Genomic DNA, 25524 nt, shown 5'->3' with positions numbered 1-25524 from the left:
AGCCTCGCTGGACAAGCTGAAAGGGGAGGTGGCCTCTCGGCCTGTGAAAGTGAGACCCTGAGGCTGAGGAATCCCCTGTCCTCCTGGCTCTGCTTCTAATTTGGCCCAAGGCTTTTGGTAGAAAACACCCTACGGAGACTACTAGCCTATGCACAGAGGCAGGTGGACAGGCACGAGGACACGACACAGCCTGCAGCCCGGGCTGGCTGTCTGCATGGGCTCAATGAAGCTGCCTCCACCGGGCCCCCTGAATTGGGCAAAGACACGAAGGGGGCGGCCCTGCCCCGCCTAAACACGCTGGCCTGAGCCCCCAGCCCAGCAGCTGCACTTCCCAAAACGTCTGTCAACACCTAGCAAGACGCCCGGCCTGGTAACTTGTCACGGGTCCGGCGGCACCACCCCCTCCAGCTGCCCCCGGGCATCGGCTGGGCCGGGTCACTAGGACGGCCCGGAACGCGCGGCAGCATCGAGCCACCTTCACACAGGAGAGACTCTACTGCCCATCTTGCCCCGCAGAGCTTGCGGCACCCTCGGCCTCCCCCTCCGCCGTCGCCCGGCCCTGCAGGACACGAAGCACCGCCAAGCTCCCTCCGCGGGCAGCCGCGTGCCACGGCCCGGCGCGTGTGTACACACGCACGCACACGCGCGCCCGCTCCCCCGCGCCTTCCAGAAGCCCCGCGGCGGCCCGGCCCTCACCTTCGATGGCGATGACGTGCTCCCGGATCTGGTTCTGCAGCACCGGCTCCTCCACGCGCTCCAGCAGCTCGTAGATGGAGTAGATGTTGGGGTGGACCGACTCGAAGCGCTGGATCTCGGCCCGGATGGCAGCCGAGTTGGCCAGCTGCTGCTGGTAGTTCATGGTGCAGGCGCCCCGCCCGGAGCAGCGCGCCCCCCGCCGCCGCCGCCGCCGCCGCCGCCGCCCCGCGCCCCGGGGCCCGCGGGCCGCCGAGCCCGGGGCGCCGCAACCGCCGGCGGCGGGCGGAGGAGGCGCGAGAAGAAAGGAGCGGGCGGAGCAGGCGCGGGGCCGGCCCGCGACTCAGTTCATGGCCGGGACGCGCGGCCGGCGAGCGAGCGAGCGGGCCCCGGCGCCGGTCAGCGGGCCCCCATGGAGCGCGCCGCGGCGGGCGCGGCCGGCCCCGGAGGAGGCTCGCTCGGGCGCCTTCCTGCGCCTCGGCCGCCTTCCACCCCTAGGCGCTGCCCCGCTGAGCAGCCATTAAAGCCAGGCAGCCGCCGCGCTCCGAGCGCCGGGCCGAGGGCCGGCCCCCGGGCAGTGGCCGCGCCGCTCCGGGCGCCCGGCCGCGGCGAGGGTCCGCGCGCTGCGTGCTGCGCCGCCCGGCGCGCCGGGGCCCCCGCGCCGCGCCCGCCGTGCGCCGCCCGCCGAGCCGGGGCCGAGCCGGGACCGAGCCGCAGGCGCCGCGCAAGCCGCGAGCCCGCTCCGAGCGCCGCCCGCCGCCTGCCCGGCCGGCCCCCTCCCTGGCACGCAGGGCCCCGGCCCACGTCGGCCCCGCCCCCGCCCGCGCGCCCGCCGCCCTGCGGCCGCCGCCGCTGCGTCCTCGCGGCGCTTCCCGGCGCGCCGGATCCCGGGGAATTGCGCCAGGCCCCGCCCCGCGCCCGCCGCTGGGCTTCCTGGGACTTGTAGTCCGCGCCGCTCGCGTCCCGCCCCGCCGAGGCCGCGGGGAGGGGGCGCTCGGCTGGGGCGGGGGCCGAGGGCGCGGGACGATCTCGCACCCCGCGCAGCCCTCCCCGCGGGCCCCGGCGCTGCCCCGGCGCCCCCACGCCTCGGGACCGGGCGGCGGGGAGCGGCCCGAGCCCGCGTTTTTGTTTGTTTCCAAGCGGCTGGCTCCAGGAGGCTCTGCGACTCGCCAGCGTCCCACGACCGTACTGGGTCGGCTTCCCCTAACCCGCATTTTTTAACTCTTCGCCTCTTCCGAGAGCGACCTGAGTGCTGCCTCGTAAATGAAATTTCTTCGCGAAGGGGAGGAGCCTCCTTGGTCTTTGGGGGCGTGGAGTTCACGCTCCACGAGTGAACTGAAGTTTAGACGGGGATGCGAGGGGCGTTGAAATACCACGGAGGCGTCCTAGGCACCCTTTCCCATTAAAATAAAAAGGTTGGGCGCCTGGGTGGCTCAGTCGTTAAGCGTCTGCCTTCGGCTCAGGTCATGGTCCCGGGGTCCTGGGACTGAGCCCCGCATCGGGCTCCTGCTCCGCGGGAGGCCTGCTTCTCCCTCCCCCACTCCCCCTGCTTGTGTTCCCTCTCTCGCTCTCTCTCTCTCTGGCAAATAAATAAATAAAATCTTTAAAATAAAAAGGTTGAGGTATGGATCCTACGAGTCATACGCCGCCAGCTCCGAGTGTGTTCCCGGCCCCCTGCCTGTCAACCCCCAGCCCAACCCCAGCGTAAGCTCAGCCCCGGGCCCCGCGGAGCTGGACCGCACTGCGGCAGCGGCCCCAGCGCGCAGAGGGCTCTCCCCGCAGGTTCGAAGCAAAGGGATTGTTGCAGATGTTCCGAACACCAGGGCCCATCGGCGGCCCCACAGGCCTGGTTTGTGCGCGCTGGCCGAGGCCCTGCCCCCACACATCCGAGTGGTCTTTTGGAAACAGAAATCCGCCGCCTAGGCATGCCTGAGCAAAGCCAGCCGCGTCTTCACGGGTTCACCTGCAGCCTGCATACTGCACCCTGATATCCAGCCTTGCTGAATTACCCTCTCTGGGCTCACCAGTCCCGCAGACGAATGGGCCGACCATCTTCAGCATTCTGAGCCTTTGCTCATGCCCCCCTCCCCATCCCTAAGTCCCAGCGGGGTTCTTGACACACTTAGAGTTCATTGCTCCATCTGTGATAAGCCTCTTGCTTTACACTTATTGTAAGTAACTATAATAACTGAGATGCTGGCCTGTGACCTCATTTCACTTAACCTATCAGCAGGCATTGGTCACTCCCTCTCCTGGAAACCCCTTCTTCTCCTGGATGCTGGGATAACGTGCTCATCAGGCTTTCCTACTATCTTCCTGGCTTCTCAGTCCCTTTTGTGATTCCCGCTTACTTCCCTAAACTCTTAAATATGGAAGGCCGGGGGTGGGGTGTGTGCATTCTTGGGCCTTTTCTCTTTTCTATATGCAGTGATCTCTGTCTTTAGGCTTTGAATATCATATACAGGTTAATGAACCTCAAATTTGTATCTCCAGCCCAGACCTTACCCCTGAATAATGAATGTATATCCAACTGCCTCAACATCTGTTGGATGCCCCCTGGCAATTTAAATCCAACATCTCAAGCTGAACTCTTGCTGTCCCCTCCCCCTGCTCCCCCTGGATCATCTCCATCCCAGTTATGGGCAACTTCTGGCTTCTGTCTGCTCAGGCTAACAACTTGATGCCTCTCATCTCATACACCGGATAGTGTCATCTCCCCCTCCAAAAGATCCAGAATCCCACTACTCACCACCACTCTGCCGCCACTACGGAGTCCTGATCATCTTGCCTCTGGGTTATTGCTAGGTGATTGACCTAGCCATTGATCTCCTTGCTTCTTACCTTGTGCCCTTATAGTCTATTCTCAATAAGGCAGCTTTGGTGAACCTTTATAAAACCTAAGTTAGGTCATGTGACACCCCTGCTCAAAACCCTCCTGGGACTCACATCCCACTCAGAGTAAAATCTAGCTCCCTACTCTGGCCTCTGAAGCCACAGAGGCACCAGTTCAGGGTCTGAGCATTCCCCCTACCTGTAAGCTAACAAGCTAGTCTGCTGCAGGTTCATGGATGCTGCCAGAAGACATGAGACTCCTGGGTCAGAAACAAAGGACTGTATCATTCACAGCAATAGCAGTAGGTAGAGTATCAGCATTTTCATGCACCAGTTCACCGAGCCCCTGTTCCCACAGGGCCATCAAGTCCGGATGCACACATAGTGAGTTTCCTAATAGGAGAGGAACCCTGAGCTTAGAGAACCCCAACCTTTTATATGGGAAGTGTTCTCTCAGGAAGGAAACCCTGTCTTAATTATCATAGACGGTAAGCATATATGCCCTTAACTGTGAACAGGAAACACTATCTCCATCTCCCTAGGATGTTTGCCCTCCAAAGGGTCTTAAAGAGAGGGTTCAGAGTGGGGCACCTGCATGGCTCAATCGGTTAGGTGAGTGGCTCTTGATTTCAGCTCAGGTCGTGATCTCGGGGTCCTGGGATCGGGATCGGGCCCCGTGTCAGGCTCCACGCTCGGTGGGGAGTCTCCTGGGGATTCTCTCTCTCCTTCTCCCTCTGCCCCTCCCTCCACTCACGTGCGTGAGCTTGGACTATCTTGCTCTCTCTCTAAAATAAATAAATAGATCTTAAAAAAAAAAAAGATGGTTCAGAGCAAAGACAGTCCATGTCTCTGCCCACAGATGTGCAGGATGAGAGACAAATGAAAGATGGTTTCTCCTCTTTAGCCACCCTGTGGGCCCCCATGATGTCACTTAAATACGCCAGGCACACCCCCACCCCCACCCCCGGTGTTCCACTTGGTGCTTCCTCTGTCAGGAATGTGCTTCCCCAGCAACCATGTGCGTACCCTAACTAAGATGTCATCCCTCTGGGGTGCCTGGGTGGCTCAGTCAGTTAAGCATTTGACTCTTGATTTTGGCTCAGGTCATGATCTCAGGGTCATGAGATCAAGCCCCAAGTGGGCTCTGCCTGGGTGTGGAGCCTGCTTAAGATTCTCTCTCTCCCTCTCCCTCTGCCCCTCCCCGCCAGCCCCTGCTCCTGCGTGTGCATGTGCGCTCTCCCTCTCTCTCTCTCTAAAAAAATAATAATAATAATAATAAAATGGCATCCCTCTTCACCAATATCTCATGTCTCACTTCCTTGTTGAGGCACAAGATGAAGGTGCCCACATCCTAACCCCTAAAATCTGTAAATATGTTCCCTTACATGACAAAGGGCTTTTGTGATGTAATCAACTTAAGGATACTCAGATGAGGAAATGTTCCTGCGCCATCTGTGTGCGTCCAGTGTTACCACAAGTGTCTTCATAAGAGGGAGGCAAGGGGGTCAGTGTCAGAGAAGGAGATGGGAGGACAGATGGGGGGTCAGACAGAGAGAGAGAGAGAAGTTGGAAATTGTGATGCGCTGCTGGCTTTGAAGATGGAGGAAAGAGCCATGAGCCAAGGAATGTAGGTGGCCTCTAGAAGCTAGAAAGACCAAGAAAATGGATCTTCTAGGGGTTCCAGAAAGAACACAGCCTTATTGACCTATTTCTGACTTGTAACCTCCAGAACTATAAGATAATAAATTTGTGTTTATACCACTAAGTCCCGCTAATTTGTTCTAGCAGCAATGGGAAAATAATACACTTGCTTTGTTTTTTTTTGTTTTTTTTTGTTTTTAGCACTTCTCTCTAAGACAATACATACTTTACTTGTTTATCTTCATATAGTCTGTGTCCCCCGCTAGAATATAAACTCCACAAAGGCCAGGATTTTTGTCTGTTTTGTTCCCTATTCTACCCGCAGCACCTATAAGAAGTTCCTGACACAGTAGATAACCAATAAATGCTTGTCAAATGAATGGCTTCCCAATTAAATTATAATTTCCATGAAAACAGGACCATCTTTCTTCTCTATGGTGCTTGGTCATTGCAGGGGCAATAAATATTCAATAAATTAATAAATGAACAAACATCTCTCAAATGGTAAGACTTTTTTCTTGCCACACCATGCACATAGTAGGTATTCAACAAATGTTAGCTGCATTGAAATGAAAGTTAGTTTTTCTAGCAACATGAGACCCAGTAGCACTCCCCAGAAGGTTACTTTAGATTCATCTTACGTGAATACAGGGCCATTTTTGATATGATAGTCCTTCCAAGGATTTCAATGAGAGCAAGCTGGCCCTCAAAATAATGAATTTCTCTTGTGACCAGAAGTATCAAGGAAAGGTCTAAAGACCGTCCCATTCATTCATTCATTCATTCATTCTCTCATTTATTCATCAAATCTTTTTTTGTTTACCTACTATATCCTGGGCAGGGTGCTACTTTTTTGGAACACAAAGATGAAAAAGATGATACCTGCCTTTCATGAGCTTTCATTTCAGGGGACTATCTGTAGAAGAGGCACTGCTTTTAGGGTTCAATATCTGAATCCAAGTCTGAGATCATGAACAGAGAGTAAGTGAGGCTAGCTACGGATGAAGGCAGCCATGAAGACCACCCCCCCACATACACATACACAGACACAGGGCTCACACACAAACATATTCAGTGGCTAAGTTAGAGTTGGGCGAATAATTCTGATAATGTTTAATTAAAATGTGAATTAGGGGCAGTTCTGCTAGTGACTAGACGTAGATATACATGTTCTCCCAAAGCATGGCAGTGTGAATTATGTGGTCTGTAGGAATAATTTTACAGTCATAACCTTAAGCATCAAAATGCTCCCCACCCCTCAAACCTACAGAATTGCCCTTATACATAGCTACATAGCTATTTCACCTAAATTATCTCGAAGAAGTGTTGTATAAAATTCATGAAACAAGGGCGCCTGGGTGGCTCAGTCAGTTAAGCATCAGACTTTTGGTTTCAGTTCAGGTCACCATCTCAGGGTCGTGGGATTGAGCCCTGCTTCAGGCTCCCCACTCATTGGAGAGTCTGCTTATCTCCCTCTCCCTCTGCTCCTGTTCACGTGCTTTCTCTCTCTCTCTCTCTCTCTCTCTCTCATTCTCTCAAATAAATAAATCTTAAAAAAAAAAAAAGAAAATTCATGAAGCATTATGTGTCTTTGGATTTTTTGTGTGCTCTATCCATTTGCCTGAGCTTGATTTGATTTCATTAACTTACATACATGGTTAAAGAGCTCTGAGATTTTTGTTTGACATGTGTATAGCCTGTAATATGACAGAAGTCAGTTCATTTCATGGGGTCATCTGCAGAGGGCAGTAGGTAGTTTTGGAGAATCAGTGTCTCCTAAAGGCTTTGGGTTCCTGGGGGAGGTGGGGAAGAGTCACATAGGGGTAGGAGAGAGAGTGGGGACCAGAAGGAGGGGGAATTCGGAAAGTGCCAAGATTAAATTTCCTCATCTTACTTTTGTCCCTGGGTAGATTTTCCCCTCTGGGGAAATGACTCTGGGATGCAGACCAGAACATACCCACAGTGTTTGCAGTTTGGGCCCTTGGCTGATCTTGGCTGGGCTCTCCATGGCTGTTCACCTTTACCCCACGTAGCTCTCATTCTCCACCTGGCACTGTGGGCTAGACCAGGCAAGTACATCTCTCAGTGATGGTGGAAGCTCAAGAGAACTAGCCCCAGTGGGCAAGTGTATTTCAAGCATTTGCACTCCACACCTGCGGACATCCTTGTGGTCAAAGGAAGTCACAAAACTGAGCCCAGAGTAAGGGGATGGGAGTGCTGCCCACTCGCAATTCCTACCCTAGTCTATCATGCCATCCTTGGTCAAGCAACCAAGCCGTTCTGCTGAGATAGTGTTCGTTGTTCAGTCTTTGGCCCCAGGAAGAAAGCAATAACATGTCACAGGTGGTCATGACCATGAAATGAGATGTGTGTCAGATGCTTTGTCAATGGAGGAAGGATATCTTTAAGCCTTGGTTTCCTTATCTGTAGAAAATAGATTATAACACCTAAAACACAACTTTCCCAAAGTTCACATAGCTATTATAAGTGATGGAATCCAAATCTGTTTTACTCCAGTCCTCTAAGGGAAGCATAGATGGACGGCGTCCCCGTTTTCTCTATGTGCAACTTCCCAACCCTCGAAACAGCAAAATTAGTGAAGCAGGATGTCTGAGGGTGTGTCATATAAAGCAAGACCACTTCTGCTTGTCTTTTCTTCCTCTTCAGCCCTCTTCCCATTCCCTCCACTTGCCCTTGGCCACCATGTTGGGAGGAAGCCTAAGCCACATGGAGAGGCCACATGTGAATAAAAGATCCTTCAAATGATTCTGGCTCCCCCCTTCAAGTCTTCCTTCCTCCCCAGCTTCCTTCCCCAGATATGGTTCAGTGAGAAAACCCGTCCCCTCTGTGCCTTGTCTGAATCCCTGACTCACAGAAACTCGGAAAGATAATAAATGATGATTGCCATTTCAAGACACTACATTTTGGAGTAATTTGTACTGTAGTAATAGATACTGATAGAGAGACAATCCCTGTGGCCTATGAAAGTGTCTGAGAATCATGGCATGTATGTGAGAGTACATGTAAAAGACATTTTTGTTTCTTGGCTCATCATTCATTGAGCCTTTGCCCTGAACAGAGGACCCCTTGAGGGAGAGTCCCGTTCCCCCACTGGTTCTGCTTATCCGCTCCAGGCAGCCCTTATCCAATGGCCATGACTCATCCTCTGAAGCAGCATTATTAGCTTTCTATTGCTCCGCAACTTAGGAGCTTAAACAACACAAATGTGCTATCCTCCTGTTCTGTAGGTCTGAAGCCTGCCATGGGTCTCACCAGACTAAAACCAAGGCGTCAGTGGCTGCGTTCATGTCCATAGGATCTGTGTGGGATTGTTTCTTTGCCTTTCCAGCCTCTCTAGGCTGCCTGCACTCCCTGGCTTGTGGCCCCTTCCTCCATCTGCTTCACAGCCAGCAACGGTGAGCTGAATTTTTCTCTCATCACATCACCCTGACCCCCTCCTTTGCTGCTTTCTCTTGCTTTTTGGAACACTTGTGATTCTATTGATCCCACTTGGATAATCCAGGGTGATTTCCCCATTTCAAGGTCATCTTATTTGTAACCTTAATTCCACCTGCAGTCTTCATACCTCTCTGACATATTAGGTAACATATCCACAGGGTCCTGGCATTAGGACATGGACATCTTTGGTGAGGGGTTTCATTATTCTGCCTATAACACATTAATAAACTCTGCCACAGATATGCAGTATCTAATGTTTAATATTTGGCTGATTGTAATAGCAGTTGCATTTGAACCTACACCTATGAGTAACCAGAAGAGTTTTCAAAAGAAATCCTGGGTTGTTAGAATCAGCCTTGCACCCACCCACACCACTCAATGCCAGGTTCTTTTGGGAACTCATGAGATTTGTGTAATGTGGTAAGTCACCTGCCACTAACACATTCAGAATCCTACCACAGGACTTCATAGCCCCCAAGCCAAAGTGATGGAAAACAAAATAGATGAACACAACTTTTGTTTTTTTTAAGATGTATTTATTTATCTTAGAGAAAGAGAGAAATTGAGGGGGCAGAGGGAGAGGGAGAGAGAAACTCTAGCTGACTCCCCACTACGTACAGAGCCCAATGCAGGGCCTGGTCCCACTACTCTGAGATCATGACCTGAGCTGAAGAGTTGGACACCCAAGTGACTGAGCCATCCAGGTGCCCCCAGATGAACATCGCTTTTAAAGACTCATGCCTTTATTTCTCTTACACTGACATATTTAGGTCAGTGAGTGGTTATTCATAGGGTTAGAAGAATATCTTCTTTGGGGCTCCTGGCTGGCTTAGTCAGTAGAGCACGTGACTCTTTATCTTGGGATCATGAGTTTGAGCCCCACTCTGGGCATGGAGCCTACTTAATAAATAAATGAAATTATTTTTATTTTTTAAAAGATTTTTTTATTCATTTATTTGACAGAGAGAGAGGGGGAGTACAAGCAGCAGAGAGGGAGAAGCAGGCTCACCGAGCAGGGAGCCCGATGCAGGGCTCGATCCCAGGACTCTGGGATCATGACCTGAGCCAAAGGCAGATGCTTAACCACTGAGCCACACAGGCACCACATGAAATTATTTTTAAAGAAGAGCTTTAGAAGAATATCTTCCTGTTATGAAAAGTAAATAGAGTGAGCAGCAGTATTACTTCACTTAAGGTCATTTAAAAAAGATTTTCACATGTAATGGTTAGCCTTAAAATTAATTTAATGAATGATACATGTATTTTATCTAGATTTTCAAAATCCCACTGAAAATGCAAATAGTTCCTACTTGAAATCCAAGTTTTATCCCTCCTGTGTCACTAAAATAAGGGTATGGTTGTTAAGGGCTCTTAGAAACCTTTAGGGATAACAGACATGGGGCAGGAGTAAATCAGAGTTCAAGGTGATGGGGCAAATTAAAATTGCACGCTGGACATTACTTTTCTCAAGAGTTCCTTGGTCACGGCCACTGGGAGGCCCTCACCCTTGACCTTTTCCTCAGGACCCTCCCTTGTCTTGGGGGCCATTGCTCCTCTCCTCAGCCATCTTGAATTGCCAGAAAGGAATTTGCTCCCTGCCATGATACTTTATGGTACTCGCTTTACCTCTTTGGATAAAGACCAAGGGGGCCAAAAAAAGTCCTTCGCTATATCTTCCTAAATTAAGGAGTAGTTGTCACTCAGAGATGATTTCTATGGGTCATGATTCTTCAATAGGTTGAGAAATCAATTCTATCAAAGAAGAATAAGATAGAACAGAATGTTGGTGTATCACAGGTAGTGGGGGTGAGTACTCTTTCAGGGTAATGATTATTCTGTGAACTTTTGTTATTGAGTAAAGGCAGAGAATAAGTAGCATTTCTCAGAGGACAAGCATGTAAGCAAGACGCCCACCCTGCCTTCCACCTGGGTGTCTTTGCTAAGTATAACTATTCTGGAGTCCCGTGTTGTATCAGCTTCCCATAGCTGCTGTAAGAAATTATCGCAAGCTTGGTGGTGTAAAACAGCACCCATTTATTATCTTACAGTTCTGAAAGACAGTACTCTGTAATAGGCATCACTGGCTAAAATCCAGGTGTCGGCAGGGCTGTGGTCCTTCTGGATGCTCCAGGGGAGAATCTGTTTCTTTGCCTTTTCCAGTTGCAAGAGGCCTCCTGCCTTCCTTGGCTCATGGCCCCTTCCTCCCTCTTCAAAGCCAGCACTGTGGAGCATCTTCTAACCTCCCTCTGACTCTCCTTCATCCCTCTTCCAAGGACTGCGTGGTTACATATGGCCCACTGGGGTGACCCAGGATAATCTCCCCAGCTCAGGATCCTTAATTTAGTCCCACCTGCAAAATCCCTTCTGTCACCTGACACAGTTTTCACAGGCACCAGGCATTGGGACACGGACATCTCTGGGGTCTTTGTTCTGCTGACCTCTTAGCTGAAAATTCGTGGAAACAGACACGGCTTTGCATATTTCACTGAAATAATCATGGGATGTTCCTAGGATGTATCAACATCAACACATAAATAGTGACAGACCAATAAAAAGCCAACCTCTCTGGGGAAAACTCAAGCATTGTCAGCTTTCTTCATGTTCATCTAAAATTTAATCTGATGGGGACGCCTGGGTGGCTCAGTCGGTTAAGCGTCTGCCTTCAGCTCAGGTCATGATCCCAGGGTCCTGGGATCGAGTCCCGCATCGGGCTCCCTGCTCCGCAGGGAGCCTGCTTCTCGCTCAGCCTCTGCCTCTCTCTCTCTCTCTCATGAATAAATAAATAAAATCTTTAAAAAAATTTAATTTGATGTTTTTAAATTCTTTCAGTAACATACATAAACTTATGAAAGAACCGGATATATTGACATACAGTTATCAAGATATTTAAGTTTATAGGAACATATGTGCTTCTTTATAAACATATTAATTAACAAGATAAAGCAGCCAGTCTACTAACTACTGTAACTTTGGATTACTGATAAACCTAAACAATATTTTAAGATATTTGTATTATCTGAATGTGATAGAAAATATCTGATTCCCCTTGGCGGCAAAGTCTCAGATACTGCTAATTCTTCTGTGATTTTTTGTTTACATTCATGACAGAAGGTGGTAGGACATTTCACTTAGAGCTTAGTGAAATTAGGGATGTTGGTGCTTTCCTGTCCAAGTTCACGGAACTCCCCTCCTCCTGTTTTCAGGACAGGGCAGAGCAGGCAAGCCAGGGTGTCCAGCCTTGGCAGAGGGTTAAGTCTTCTCAGGCAAGTCCTTTATTTCATTGCTTTTATTTTATTTTACTTTATTTTATTTTACTTTACTTTGTTTTAGTTTATTTTACTTTATTTTCCTTACTTTATTTTATTTTACTTTATTTTCCTTACTTTATTTTATTTTACTTTATTTTTACTTTACTTTATTTTATTTTTTGAGACAGGGTGGGTGGGGAGGGACAGAGGGAGAGAGACAGAGAGATTCCCAAACAGGCTCCATGCTCAGTGTGGAGCCTGACGCAGGGCGACCCTGAGATCATGACCCGAGCTGAAATCAAGAGTCAATCGCTTAACCAACTGAGCCACCCAGGCACCCCTTTATTTTATTGTTTTTAAATTGTGGCAAAAAAAAAAAAAGTAACAAAAAACTTACAGTCTTAACCATTTCTGTGTATAGTTCAGTGACGTTAAGTCTAATCACATAGTTGTGCATCCAATCTGCAGGACTTGCTCGTCTTACAAACTGCAATAACATACCCACTAAACAACACTGCCCACTCCCCTCCACCAGCCCCCGGCGACCACTGCTCTACTTTCCGTCGAATGACGACTGTACGAATTTGACTCCTCTAAGTGGGATCATGCAGTATATGCCTTTCTGTGTCTGGCTAATTTCACCGAGCATGATGTCCTCCAAGTCTACCCATGTGGCAGCGCGTGGCAGAATTTCCTTCCTTTGTAAGGCTAAGGAACATTCCGTTTTATATGCATGCATATATATATATATATATATACATATATATATAAAATGCTTGTTTAGATCACATTTGTTTATCCATTCATCCCTTGGCGGACACTTGGCTTGCTTGCATCCTTTGATTGTTGCGAATAATGATGCTGCAAATATGGGTGCACGAACATCTCCCGGAGACCACCGCCTTCATTTCCTTTGGGTGTATTTATCCAGAAGTGGGATTGCTGGACAAGCCAAGTCCTTGTAACAGCATGTCGAATCAAAACTCAAGCCTGCTTTCCAGGGGTCGCGAGAGAAATAATTGGAAGGCTGCAGGCTGAGAGTGTCACATAATCAAGCTGTGCAGGGGACCTCAGAGTCCCTTTCACGCACACATGAGAAAGGCCCCATGGGTGAAGTCACTTCCCCAACCTGCACTGCTTGTTAGAAGCAGACCCAGGAGCAGCAGTGAGCCTGGGAAAGCCCCCAGGTCCTAGCCCCACACAGGGGTGGGGATCAACAAGGCTGCAGATACAGCAGGTTTACGGCGTCAGAGAGCCTGGAGCAGAGAGGGGTGCCAGCCTTAGGGCAGAAATCCACTGCTCAGTAGAAATGCCCCTGCCCCTTCCCTGATGGCCATACAGCCACACGACAGTTGTCCTGGACAGGTTCCATGGCCCCAGCTGCTGTGATTTCTTTCCTTTTCCCAAAGGAATGTAAAAGGCAAAGATGCCTTATTCTCCTAGCAACACCCTCAAGCCATCTTCCTCGTGCCACGAAAACACTGGTCTGTGTTCATGTCAGCTACTGGGGGTGTGAAAATGCATCTATCCTTTGCACACTGACTTTAGATTTGCATCGGTTTTTAAAGTGGGTATTTATGGAGACACATGCTCACACAACTGTGTAAAGCATCTCCTCGGTGTATCAAGTGCAGAACGCATGATAATTCTGAGTGTATGAATTTTTCTCTCATAAAATGGAAGATTAATTTGCTTGTACACATTCTGTGCACAGAGTAAATAGCCGGTTTTATACACATGGCTTTGGCTGATGAACAAATGAGACACTGAGAAATCAGATGCAAATGAGTAGTTTACAGACACTTTTGAAATTATATAATCGTCTCCCCGATCATGTGAAAACCATGTAATGATTTAGAATGGATCTACTGAGGCAGCTAAAAGGACGGTTTCTATAATGTTTACCAACTGTATCTCTCTCATCACACTCCTCGTGTAAAGTTTTTGAAAGCATTTTCATGCTTTTTGTTTGATAGATTACCTGCTACAAGGTCTTTGGGGCTTTTGTTAAACTTGAGGATCTCATACATTGGGTAATCCGTTCCTCTCGGCGGACCCTCTGAATGCAAGTAAAACGACATCGACCAAAAAAGGATTGCTTTTCTGTTCTTCGATTTTCCCTTGGTTTCCAAATATAGGTTCCCTTTAAATATTTATCGAATCGCCACTAAGTACTTGGCACCTTTGGATGTTATCTCATTTAACCTTCTCAGACCTTGTGAGCTGGGTCGGGGGATGGTGACTCACCCAGAATTAAAGACCGATTTTCTGTTTTCTGAGTGTGAGCACGTGCACCTTCCTTCCTAACCACAGCGTCTCCCCTGATTTAAAAAAACACAGCAGAGTTTTCATCAGCATGATCACAGAGACATTTTCTGCAGTAGGGAAGACGAGCCCATTACAAAACCTCTCTGGATCGAGGGGCATGGTTATTGTACTGCTTCCTGTGAAATCAAAGGGCATTTTCTTGCCCTAAGCTTGCTCTCTCATCTCACCGGGCATGTTGGGGAGTGGGAGCTGCTGCTTTGCTAAGCTGCGACCCACCCAGCTCAGCACGCTGGCTGTAAGGATTCCTTCCCGCTGTGTCACTGTGTGCCCTCTGTCACGTTGCCCAGAGTATGAGCGTGCACTGCAAGGGGAGGCGACGGCACGTGCCTGGCTGGGATCCAGGGCATACCTGGGGTGCAGCACGCCAGCGAACTTTCCACATATCTCCCAAGATCATAGGACTGCCTTTGGAAAAGAACAGCAGACATGTGTTTGAACTCCCTTCCGCCTTTTCAGGGAACAGCAGTTGTCAAACTGGGTTCCTTGGAACCTCCAAGGAAGCCCACAGGCAGAGGTCTGAGTACGCTGGGTTATTCCACCTCCCCTCCTCCCCAATTCTGGTTCCCTCTACATAAAAGCTCCACTTTATCTTAATATATGAGGTTCCCCACCAGATTTACTTTTGGGGAAAGTTTAAGAAGCAAGAAGCACCAGCACAGGGCATCAAAATGCTTTCTAAGTATTTAAATATTTTCTAGGCTGGTGACACTTCTTCATTATCATCTGTGGGCGTTATCTGCTTGGGGCATTTTTGCTTTGCTCATCATGGAAGGAGAGAGCAAAGGGATGACATGGGCAGAATGGAATTGGTGAAGAACACTCCCCTTTGCTTTTCTTTTTGACAACACCCTCAGATTCTACTCTCCTTCCACCATTCCCTCCACCGACAGCAGAGAGGGGCTGACGGAGCACTAGGCTGTGGGTCTGCAAACTATAGCCTGCAGACAAGATCCCAGCCACAGCCTGTTTCTATAGGGCCTATAAGATAAGAATTGTGGTTACGTGTTAATGGTTTTTAAAAAGTCAAAAGAAGACAATTTCGTAATATGCAGAAGTTATATAAATTTAAATTTCAGTGTCTGAATAAAGTTTTATTAGAACACATCCATATCCATTCATTCGCATGCTCTCTATGGCTGCTTTCACACTCCAGGGTTGAGTAGCTATGGCAGAGACCATACGGCCCGAAAAGCCTAAACTATTTACTCTCAAGCCCTCTGCAGAAAGGGTTTGTTGAACCCTACATTACTTGTGGAGGGTTCTGCCTGGTTTTAGAGGGGTCTCCAGAAGATGTTGCCTTAAAGTAAACCTCTAAAGGTAACATAGCACAGGAAATCAGAGGAACGGTCTGGAATGGAAGTCAGGGAGTCATTAATCTGCACTCCCTTGGAGTTTTAGCTATTCCCGTGGGGAGACCTATGGATACATAAGGAAGGGGTAGCAAGGTAAGTGCAGAGTTTTCCTCTTGATGCTGTGGGATTGAGCACATAGGAGTTTCATAAATATGCTAACAGTATACAGCAAATTTGGGCAGCTCATTTCTAAATTTCACTAGTTACGTTGTATCAGCCAGGTCTTTGAGGCAGTTATGACCAAGAGCACCACAAAAAGCTAGATGGAGCTTGATGGGTGGCCTTGGCATCCATCCAAACCAACATTCACTAAATAGTTAATGTATGTAGATGCAAAGTTGGGCTACTCAGGAGGATAAAGAAAAAGGTGCCATGGGGATATCGTGAGCCAGCCCTGTTTCCATTCCCCATGGCTGTTCAGCTCTGCCCCAAACCTGCATCACTTATTCAGCAAAAAATTCAGCTCTGGAAGGCCCTGGAAATCACCCTCCATAGAAAAGCAGTGTGGCAACTCTCCAACTGTCCTTGGGCTTCTCATTGCAGTCCAGTTGGACTCCTTTAGGAGCAGACCTTGAGATGAGGATTTGAGTGCAAGGAGTTGATCTGAGAGGTGATCCCAGGAAGCCCCAGAGGGTGTGCTAGGAAGTGAGACGGGGAACGGGAGGAAGCCCGGGTAGAGTGTGCTCCTACGAAGGATGTTGCGATAGGCAACTGGGGTTCAGTACCCCAGGGTCCTCGAGGAGACTGCAGAGGGGTCACCCCAAAGGGTGAGGAAGCTGGGATACCTGTTCACCAATCCACTGATTAAGGACTATTTTCTGGAGCCTCAGTTACCTGACATTTCAAACTTAACACACTCCTGGGATCACAGAAATCCCTTGGGTTCCCACAGGGAAGATCCTTCTGTGTGTTTGGGCAGTGAACCTAGGGCTAAGGGAAAGGCACCACCATGTTTTCCACACCCCTCTTCACACACTGGGTGAGGATTCTGGGAATCCCCACCTTGGTTCGTTTGCAGGGGTGTTTTGGTCCCTTTCAGTCTGCTACTCTAGGAGGCACTCCATTGGTCCCACCTCCATCCATCTCTGGGGCTCCAGGAAGGGGAAGACAGTCTCACAACCAGGGAGGAGGTGCTGGGGCACAGGAAGCAACAGCGATCCTGCCTCAACCAGGAGTGAGGGGTGGGGGGCTCCCCGAACAGAGCCACCAACTTCCTGTCACCAGAGTAAATGACTTCCTCACCTGCGCTTCTGTTTGCTAACTTGAAAAACCTGGGATGGACCAGAGGCCCTGAAGGCCAGCGCTTCTCAGACTTTCACGTGCTCACAGATCACCTGGAGCCTAAAATCCCAGGTTCTGATTTAGTAGGCTCGGGAAAGGCATGAGATACTTCACTTTCCCGGGAAAGGCATGAGATACTTCACTTTCCACAGATTCCAGGGGAAGCCACTGGGCTTGTCTGCCCATCTCACAGGGAATTACTGGACTGTAGGGCACCTGTTCACCAAAAATCCCTGGTTAACCAGCATGGTGTGGGGACGGGGTGGGGGGTGCTTTACAACGCACACGGCTGTTAGTGGGAACATTTTTGTTGTTGCTGTTCTAATCCTCGCCATTAAATGTCTCTCTAAAATGTTTTAGACCACAGCTCTGTTTTAGGAAAGTCATGGTATTTTTGAAAACCAAAGCAGCTTCTAGAAGGTTCTTAGAAATGGGCGCCTGGGTGGCTCAGTTGGTTAAGCGACTGCCTTCGGCTCAGGTCATGATCCTGGAGTCCCGGGATCGAGTCCCGCATCGGGCTCCCTGCTCGGCGGGGAGTCTGCTTCTCCCTCTGCCCCTCCCCCCTCTCATGCTCTCTCTATCTCATTCTCTCTCAAATAAATAAATAAAATCTTTAAAAAAAAAAAAAAAAAAAAAAAAAAAGAAATGAATTTCCTCAGAGGACATTTCTCTGGGACTCCAGAGGTCCTGCTTGGGTCAATATCCTCAGCCACCAGGCTGGTTATTAAAAGCACCAAGTCATTCCCAGGTTTATAGGGTAAAATGTCCTAATTGGGGTGAGGTGGGCGTTCTAGCCAATTCCCCCCCCTCCCCCTCCCCCACCCCCACCAGAGCTGGGGTAGAACTTTATGGTCCTTGACTTCTGGCAGCAATGCGGGCCCAGGGCTGGTCACCTGCCTCCACCTCACTAGCAGACCGGATGCCAGCCTGGCTCGCTTTCGGCCAAACTGCCTTTCCTGGAAGTGGTAATCAGCACCACCAGTCTCGTGCTCGTGATTTCAGCAGGACAGACCTGGGCACAGCACCTCCAGATGGTTCTTATTTATGGATGAGGAAACAGTGGCTTAAAGCTAGCCTCCCGTCACCCAAAGGTCAATGGCAGAGGCAGCCGTAGGACAAAATGTGTGGTCCAGTGTGCTCCCTGGAGAACCACGAAACCAACCACAACCAGAAGCTTGCATAGGTCAGTCCTTTGTTCCAGTTCTGGCTCTGCCGCTCTTTGCTGTGTGACTCGGGTGAACTCACCGTCATCTTCAGGACTTGGTTCCCTCATCTGCAAAATGGAGCAACTAAAATACCTACCACATATGATATTAGCCTACTGTTTCTGGGAACTGACTTTTTTAAAAAAGATTTTATTTATTCATAAGAGAGAAAGAGAGAGCACAAGTAGGGGGAGGGGCAGAGGCAGAGGGACAAGCAGACTCCCCTGCTGAGCTGGGAGCCCGATGTGGGGCTCTATCCCAGGACCCTGAGATCATGACCTGTGCCAAAGGCAGACGCTTAAACCATCTGAGCCACGTAGGTGTCCCGGGAACTGACTTTACCCACAATCTTATTAGAAACAGCAGTTACTAATTTAATGTACACATGTGTAATTAACAACAATTATATTCTCAAACTCAACGTGTGTCTAACTGAGCCTAGGTTAAATATGCCCTCTGCAATTTTATTTTATTTTTTGGGATATACACATTCATAGGCTCGGATGGGGTAGCACAAATGGGGCCAATCAGCCAGTCAACAAATGTTTATTGAGCACCCACTCTGTGGGAGGCAGTGGGCCAAGGATTTGGGACACTGTAATGAACAAAATAGTCACTTCCTTCCCAGAGCTGTCCGGGTGGTCAAAGGTAAGTAAATGCTGTGTCGTGGCTACCTCACTCATTTCAAGTGTCTGCTCTAGTGGACTTGAGGTAACTTACACTTTGCATCAGCTTCAGTGTCTCTGGACCCAAGGTTGGGCCAGATTTCCATTTTCCTTTCTCCCAGCTTCATTACCTTATTACCCTGTAGCACCTGAACTGGCCTTTGACCTTGGCCTTAGTGGCCAAAATGAGCTGAAGCTGCAGGGACTGGCTTGAGGAGCAGAATCTGGTCGAGTTTTGGCAAATGATAGGATTGTTTGTTTTGAAGAGAGAGAGTAAATGTTTGCAAGAGAATGGAGTTGAAAAGCCTCAGACGATAGAAGGTAATTTTTTTGAGGTTGTGTGGGAAGAGATGGGGAGATGGGGAGAGGTCCAGTGATGGGCAGTCTGGTCAAAAACCTAAAGAGAGAAACAACGTGACTAATAGGGAAGTCTCGTTAAATTTTATTATATGACGTGATTTTTTTTTTTAAAAAAAGATATGGCAGGGCGCCTGGGTGGCTCAGTTGGTTAAGCGGCTGCTTTCGGCTCAGGTCATGATCCTGGAGTCCCTGGATCGAGTCCCGCATCGGGCTCCCTGCTCGGCAGGGAGCCTGCTTCTCCCTCTGACCCCCACTTCTCATGTGCTCTCTCTCTCTCATTCTCTCTGTCTCAAATAAATAAAGAAAATCTTTAAAAAAAAAATAAAAAATAAAAAAAGATATGGCATTCTTTTCTTTCCATGGAAAATCAGTAAAATCTACATTACTTGCACATGTGTTGGACCCAGATACGGAGTTTTTATTTTGGATGGAAGGAGTGATGAGTCTGGGTGGGGAAGTGAGTGGCAACACTCGAGGGTTCTCCCCCAGGCATGGGGTGTGGAAGGGTAAGAGTAGGGGTGCCTAGTCCTGCCATGATTGCTCTGCAGCCTCAGCCACCAGTTCTGGTCTTGGAGGCACATGTCCTTTCCAGAAAAATCCTTATGGCCAAAGCGTTGATCCACATGGGGCTGTCCAGTGCTGACTGCCCAGGGCGTATCAAAGGTCCAGCAGAGGACAAGATATGGCAAATGGCACATTTGCAGGCAAGCTTCTCTACTTTACCTTGAAAGGAACAGTCCCTCCTGTGTGGGATGTTGGGAGAGGATGGGGATGGGCTTGCGGAAGCCAATGCAGTGTGGATTCATCTTCGTGATGCTTACTTTTTGACCTCAGCCTGAGCTCATGCACCACCTGTTTCCGAGACACTGGAGATGTCCGGAGTCCACAAATGTTTTTAGGGATCCTCTAAAGCAAATAAACCTGTCTTCATGAAGCTACCCCAGGATGCCAGGGAATCTGGGAAGGTCCTGGTGGTGGTATCCAGTCAAAGTAGGGTCCCCAAAGATTGGCAGTGGAAGAACCTGAGAGCAGGTGGTTGCCAGCTGGTTCAGGTCTAGAATGTAATAGCCTCATTCCTAATTCACCAAAGCTGAGCTCATAGTCAATGATTATCATAGATTATAAACAAACCAGATGGAATGACTTCCCAGGTCTCAATATGAATATTGGAAAGCCTTCCCCTCTCCCCTGTTTTGTTGACTTTACCCCAGACTCTTGTAAGGTCGGGGCTCACATTCCCCTTCCACACACCACACTTCAGCGTTTCTCCAGAGAAAAGCGGCTGGTGTGACCATGTATCTCTGGATGGAGCTGGGCTCAGATGGTCCAGCAGCTTCCCTAGTGGTAAAGCTACTCCTGTGGATGGAGTTGGGTTCCCCCTAAATTCGTATGTTGAAGCCCTAACCTCCAGGGTGACTGTATTTGGAGCTCGGGTTTTTAGAAGGTAATTAAGGTTAAATGAGATCATAAGGATGAGGTCCTCCTGCAATAGGACTGGTGACCTAATAAGAAGAGGGAGATTTCTCTTTCTCTCTCTTCGCCAGGTGAGGACACAGCAAGAAGGTGGCCGTCTATGAGCCAACAAGACAGCTCTCACCGGAACTCAACCACGCTGCCACCCTGATCTCAGACTTCCAGCCTCCAGAACTGGCAGAAATCAATTTCCATTTTCATTAGCCACCCACCTGCGGTATTTTGTTATAGCAGCCTGGCTGACTAGGATCGCTAAGGCCTTCCTGGCTTTGTGGTTCCATCCTTGTCCCATCACCTAATACCATTATAACCCATCTGGAAAGCAATGTGACGACACGTTGCAAAAATGTTTATGTCTTTTGTCTTGTGATTTCAGTCCTGAGTATATTTAGGAAGTAATTTGATAGGAGGAAAACACTGGATACGTTGAAGATGCTCACTGGAGTACCATCTTTCAGATTACCAAATAAGAAGTATCCGGCAATGTGCAACCACCCAAAACAGGAACAGGAACAGGGTGTCAGCTTGGTGAAATAATGGACTTATAGTCCATTGAAACAATAAGTAGGAGTGCTATGCAGAGATGTGGAAAATACATTTAATATTACATGGTTTAAAGTGGCAAAATGCGGGGCGTCTGCCTACAGCTCAGGTCATGATCTCAGGGTCCTGGGATGGAGCCCGGTGTTGGGCTTTCTGCTCTGTGGGGAGTCTGCTTGTCCCTCTCCTTCTGCCCCTGCCCCTGCTCGTGCTCTCTCGCTCGCTCTCCCTCTCTCTCAAATAAATAAATAAAATCTTTAAAAAATAAAATAAAATGGCAAAATGTTATTTTTGCGGGGTGTGTGTTAATTAGAAATGTGAAAAATATGTATCCAGGGGAAGGAAGCTAGGAAGAGAATGTGTCCAAATAAAAGGCGTGAACTCAGGGTGGTGGGCTGTTAGAGAATGTGAGACATTTAAACACTTGCCCGCGCCATGGAAGCTCCATTGTTTCTACAGAGAACAAAACAAGGCTTCTACTTGTCAGCCGACGTCCCCAGCAGTGCCTGCCGCCAGCCTGTCTCGTCCAGGCTGCATTTCCAGACCCACGCGAGGCCTTCTGAGCTTCAGTCCCAGGGGCGCTGTGGGATGATAGAGAACACCCGCTTGTCCCCGAACCGTGTCCTCCACCGCGGCAGTGTGAACTGTCACAGCCGTCCCCAACAGCCCGCTCTGCGCCTTTGCAATAACCTGGCCCTCGGGTCCACCTCTGGTGCATAGAAAATCCTCCGCGAAGCCGGGAGCCAGGACCAGCTTCCATTTTCCACGGCTTTCCACGGGCCGGCTGGGTCTCTTACTGGGTTGTCACATGACTTGCTCTTGGAGACAAAATTCCCTGGAACCAGATCCTTCTCTGAGTCAGAGCTGGATCCTCTCCCCGGGTATCCGGTAGCTGGAGTTAGGTGACACCTGGCCTGGCATGCTGGCACTGAGACATGGGGAACGGCGTCCTTCTGCTTCCGTGCTCCCACGTACAGCGCATGGGTGGCAGTTTGAGCTCAGCATCTCCAAACTCACCTGGGTCCCTTTGTCTACATTACCTGGGGGGATACCACCCTTTGGGAATTAAATTTAGGTAAGAAGTGATGGCTGTGTTCCATGTATGCAGTGCCTTTAGCATTTTTTGAAACGAAATCCTTTCCAATATAAACAAATGAATGCATAAGGTAAAAAACTCCAAAGCACAAAAAGGTCTAAAGAGAAAAAAATAAAAATAAAGCTATGCCCCTCCCCCACCCCAGTTCTAGTCTTTGGGAGCATTTATGAGCAGGCTCTTGTGTCCCCTTGTGTCCATGTGTATTTGCGTGTATGCAGAATCTGTATGTATATTTTGTATATCTGAAAGCAGAACAAAACCAAGTTAGGATCACACCATGCACTGTTCTTGGCTTACATTTTTCACTTAATTATTATCTCGGGGATCTTAACTTATCAGCACATATATTTTTAATGGGTGCATGCTATCTCGCTATACAACTGTAGCATGATTTATTGAAATAGACCATTTAATAGACATTCAGATTTTGTTTTGCTGTAACAAAAAGCGCTGCGAGTGACCATCTTGTGAACATAACTTTGTACTCATTTCCAAGTTTATTTGCAGGGTAAATTCTTAATGATGGAAATACTGGTCCAAAGGTAGTGTGCATTTGAAATTTAGATTTCTGCTGACAAACTGCCTCCCAAGAGGTTGTTTTAGTTTATTCTTCTACGGACCATGTATGAACCCACCAGAAATTCCACAGTCTAGCTCATGTTACATGCAAACTTTAAAAAAATATTTTTTTATTTCTACTGAGATGTAATTGATGCACATTGCTGTATAAGTCTAACGTGCACAGCATAGTGGTTTGAATTACATATATTGTGAAATGATTGCCCCAGTACATTTAGTTACCATGCCTCATCTCATAAAGATAACCATAAAAAGAAAGAAAACAAAAAGAAGGAAAGAAAAAAGTTTCTTCTTGTGATGAGAGCTCTGAGGACCTACTCTCTCTGCAGCTGTCCTGTCTATGGTACAGCATCTCTGGCCGATATCATCATGGTGGGCATTACATCCCTAGTGCTCCTTTATCTTGTATCTGGAAGTTTGCCTCTTTGGACCACCTTCTTTCAGTTGCTCCCTTCTTCCCTCCCCGACCCCAGTAACCACAAATATGACCTCTTTTTCCATGAGTCTGGTTGTTATTGTTGTTTCAGATTCCACGTATGAGTGAGATCATACAATATTTGTCTTTCTTTGTCTGACTTATCTCATTTAGCACACTGCCCTCGAGGTCCATCCGTGTTGTCACAAATGGCTGGATTTCCTTGTTTTTCATGGCTGAATAACATCATAGCTTCTTTACCCACTCATCCATCAGGGGACACTTAGGTTGTTTTGTCATCTTGGCTATTGTAAATAATTCTGCAAGGAACACGGGGGTGCAGCTATCTTTCCAAGGTAGTGTTTCCGTTTCCTTGGGGATAGTCTCAGAAGTGGAATTGCTGGATTGTAGCGTAGTTCTGTTTTTAATTTTTTGAGGATCCTCCATACTGTTTTCCAGAGTGGCTGCACCAGTGTGCATTCTCCCCAACAGGACTAAGGTTCCTTTTCCTCCACATCCTCGCCAACACCTGTTATTTCTTGTGTTTTTATTTTAGCCATTCCAACAGGTGGGAGGTGTTATCTTGTGGTTTTGCAAACTTTTCCATTTTTTATCAATGATAGTTATAGAGTGGACTCTTCCATTAACGACAGATGGTATCATCATTATTTAATTTGCATTTCCTTAACTATGAGTGAGGTTAAGCGTCTTTTCATATATTCTTTGGCCATTTATATCTTTGGTTCTGTGACATGCCTGGCCCCTGGCAAGTTTTTTTGTTGGCATTTTTCTTATGATTTTATTAAGGATATTAGCTCTTTATCTGCTTATGGGTTATAAATCTTCCCCTGGTTTTTCACTGCGTGAAACTTAGGTTATTTTTCATACAGAGAAAATGTTAAATCTTTACTTACTGAGTTGAACCATTTTTATCTGGTGTCTATGTTTTTGAACCATTTTGAGACCCTCCTTCATTCCAATATTTTAAAATTTATGTTTATTTTTCTTCTAGTGCTTTAATAAGGTAAGATGTAGCATTTAAACATTTGAACCATCTAGACAGCTTTGTTCAACAGAACGTTCTGCGATGACACATACTGTGCTGTCCAGTCTGGTGGTCACTTGCCACATGTGGTTCTTCACCACTTGAAATGTGGCTAATGTGATTGAATAAATGAGGCCTGTTTTATTCAATTTTTAAAAATATTTGTTTATTTATTTATTTTAGAGAGAGAGAGCACACACGCGAGTGCTTGTGGGCAGGGGAAGGTGCAGAGGGAGAAGGAGAGAATCTCAAGCAGATGCCCCGCTGAGCCCTGAGCCCGACACGGGGCTTGATCCCAGGACCCTGAGATCATGACCTGCGCCAAAATCAAGAGTCAGACCCTTAACCTACTGAGCCACCCAGGCACCCCTAATTTTAATTTAGATTTAAATAGCCACGCATGGCTAGTGGCTTCTGTCTGACAAACCATATATCTTGATTTTACTTTGGTGTTAATGCCCCCTAATTGGCCAACCAGTTGTCCCAATATCATCTACTGAACCTACCTTTTCCCCCTGATTTGAAATGTCACCATTATGCTGGATTCCTGTGGGCAATGGAGTCTATTTTTGGACACTCTGCTTGGCTTCACTGATTATGCTGAACTTCTATATCTGCAAAGAACTTTCAGAGAGCCTCTCTCGTTACAGTATCTCAGAGCAGTAGGATCACTCAGCAGAAGCGTCTATTCCCCAGCCTTAGCACAGCAGATGGCAATTCATTCCTTGGTATTTCCTACACTTTTATATCCCATTCCCATCTTTTTTCACCTTAATATTTAACATCTAAAAGCTACACTAACAGTGATGGTGGAGAACATAGCAGGAGAGTTAAAGGATTGATGTGCCATTTTAAGAACTAGAGTGCGTGTGCATAGGTACACGCAAGTGCATACACAGATAGTCCCAAGTTTTCATGGGAAGCCAGCTCAAGGCAAATGGTGATGGGTGGAGGGTTAGCTTCCGCATTGTCAGCTCTACATCTGTGGGCCCTCCCACCCCAACAGCAGTCATTCCTCACCCATCTTGAACCTCTCCCAAAGCTCTTGGTCATGACCAAGTGTCTGAATGCTGGCTCTCTTGTTGCACCCAAGGCATCAGCTCTTTCGAGGGCCTGTGCTCTGGCTGACTTCCTGCCCAGGGGTCCACCCCATAGCCTCTTACTGCTGAGGTCCCCATGACCTCAAAGGCAGCCTTCTTGGGTGGGTTCCCAAGCTATCAGGTTACCTTTTCAGCATCCACTTGGCCCAGAGAAAACTGATGGATTTGTACAACCCCAAATGTTGTGGGTCTGTGCAACTGTATGGTAGCCT

The 25524-nt window shown here is 48.2% G+C and overlaps 1 protein-coding gene across 7 annotated transcripts in view; it reads right to left on the bottom strand.

Moving 5' to 3' along the window:
- AGAP1 (ArfGAP with GTPase domain, ankyrin repeat and PH domain 1) overlaps window positions 1-933 on the bottom strand; it is a 517580-nt gene extending 516647 nt beyond the window's left edge. For 2 of the 7 annotated variants that reach the window (XM_045867677.3, XM_045867680.3), the window contains exon 1: window positions 697-932. In XM_045867677.3, coding sequence (XP_045723633.1) covers window positions 697-859 — 163 coding nt within the window. In that variant the 5' untranslated portion in view covers window positions 860-932. Of the gene's footprint in view, window positions 1-696 lie in introns of all 7 variants that reach the window. The other 5 variants (XM_045867678.3, XM_064587295.1, XM_045867676.3 and 2 more) reach the window with 4 other exon arrangements.
- Window positions 934-25524: the final 24591 nt, after the last annotated feature.

Source organism: Mirounga angustirostris, unplaced genomic scaffold, assembly GCF_029215605.1.
Source record: "Mirounga angustirostris isolate CCGP_5_RB_7025 unplaced genomic scaffold, mMirAng1.0.hap1 SCAF_3, whole genome shotgun sequence".
NCBI lineage: Eukaryota > Metazoa > Chordata > Mammalia > Carnivora > Phocidae > Mirounga > Mirounga angustirostris.
This window is presented reverse-complemented; position numbering and strand designations above follow the sequence as displayed.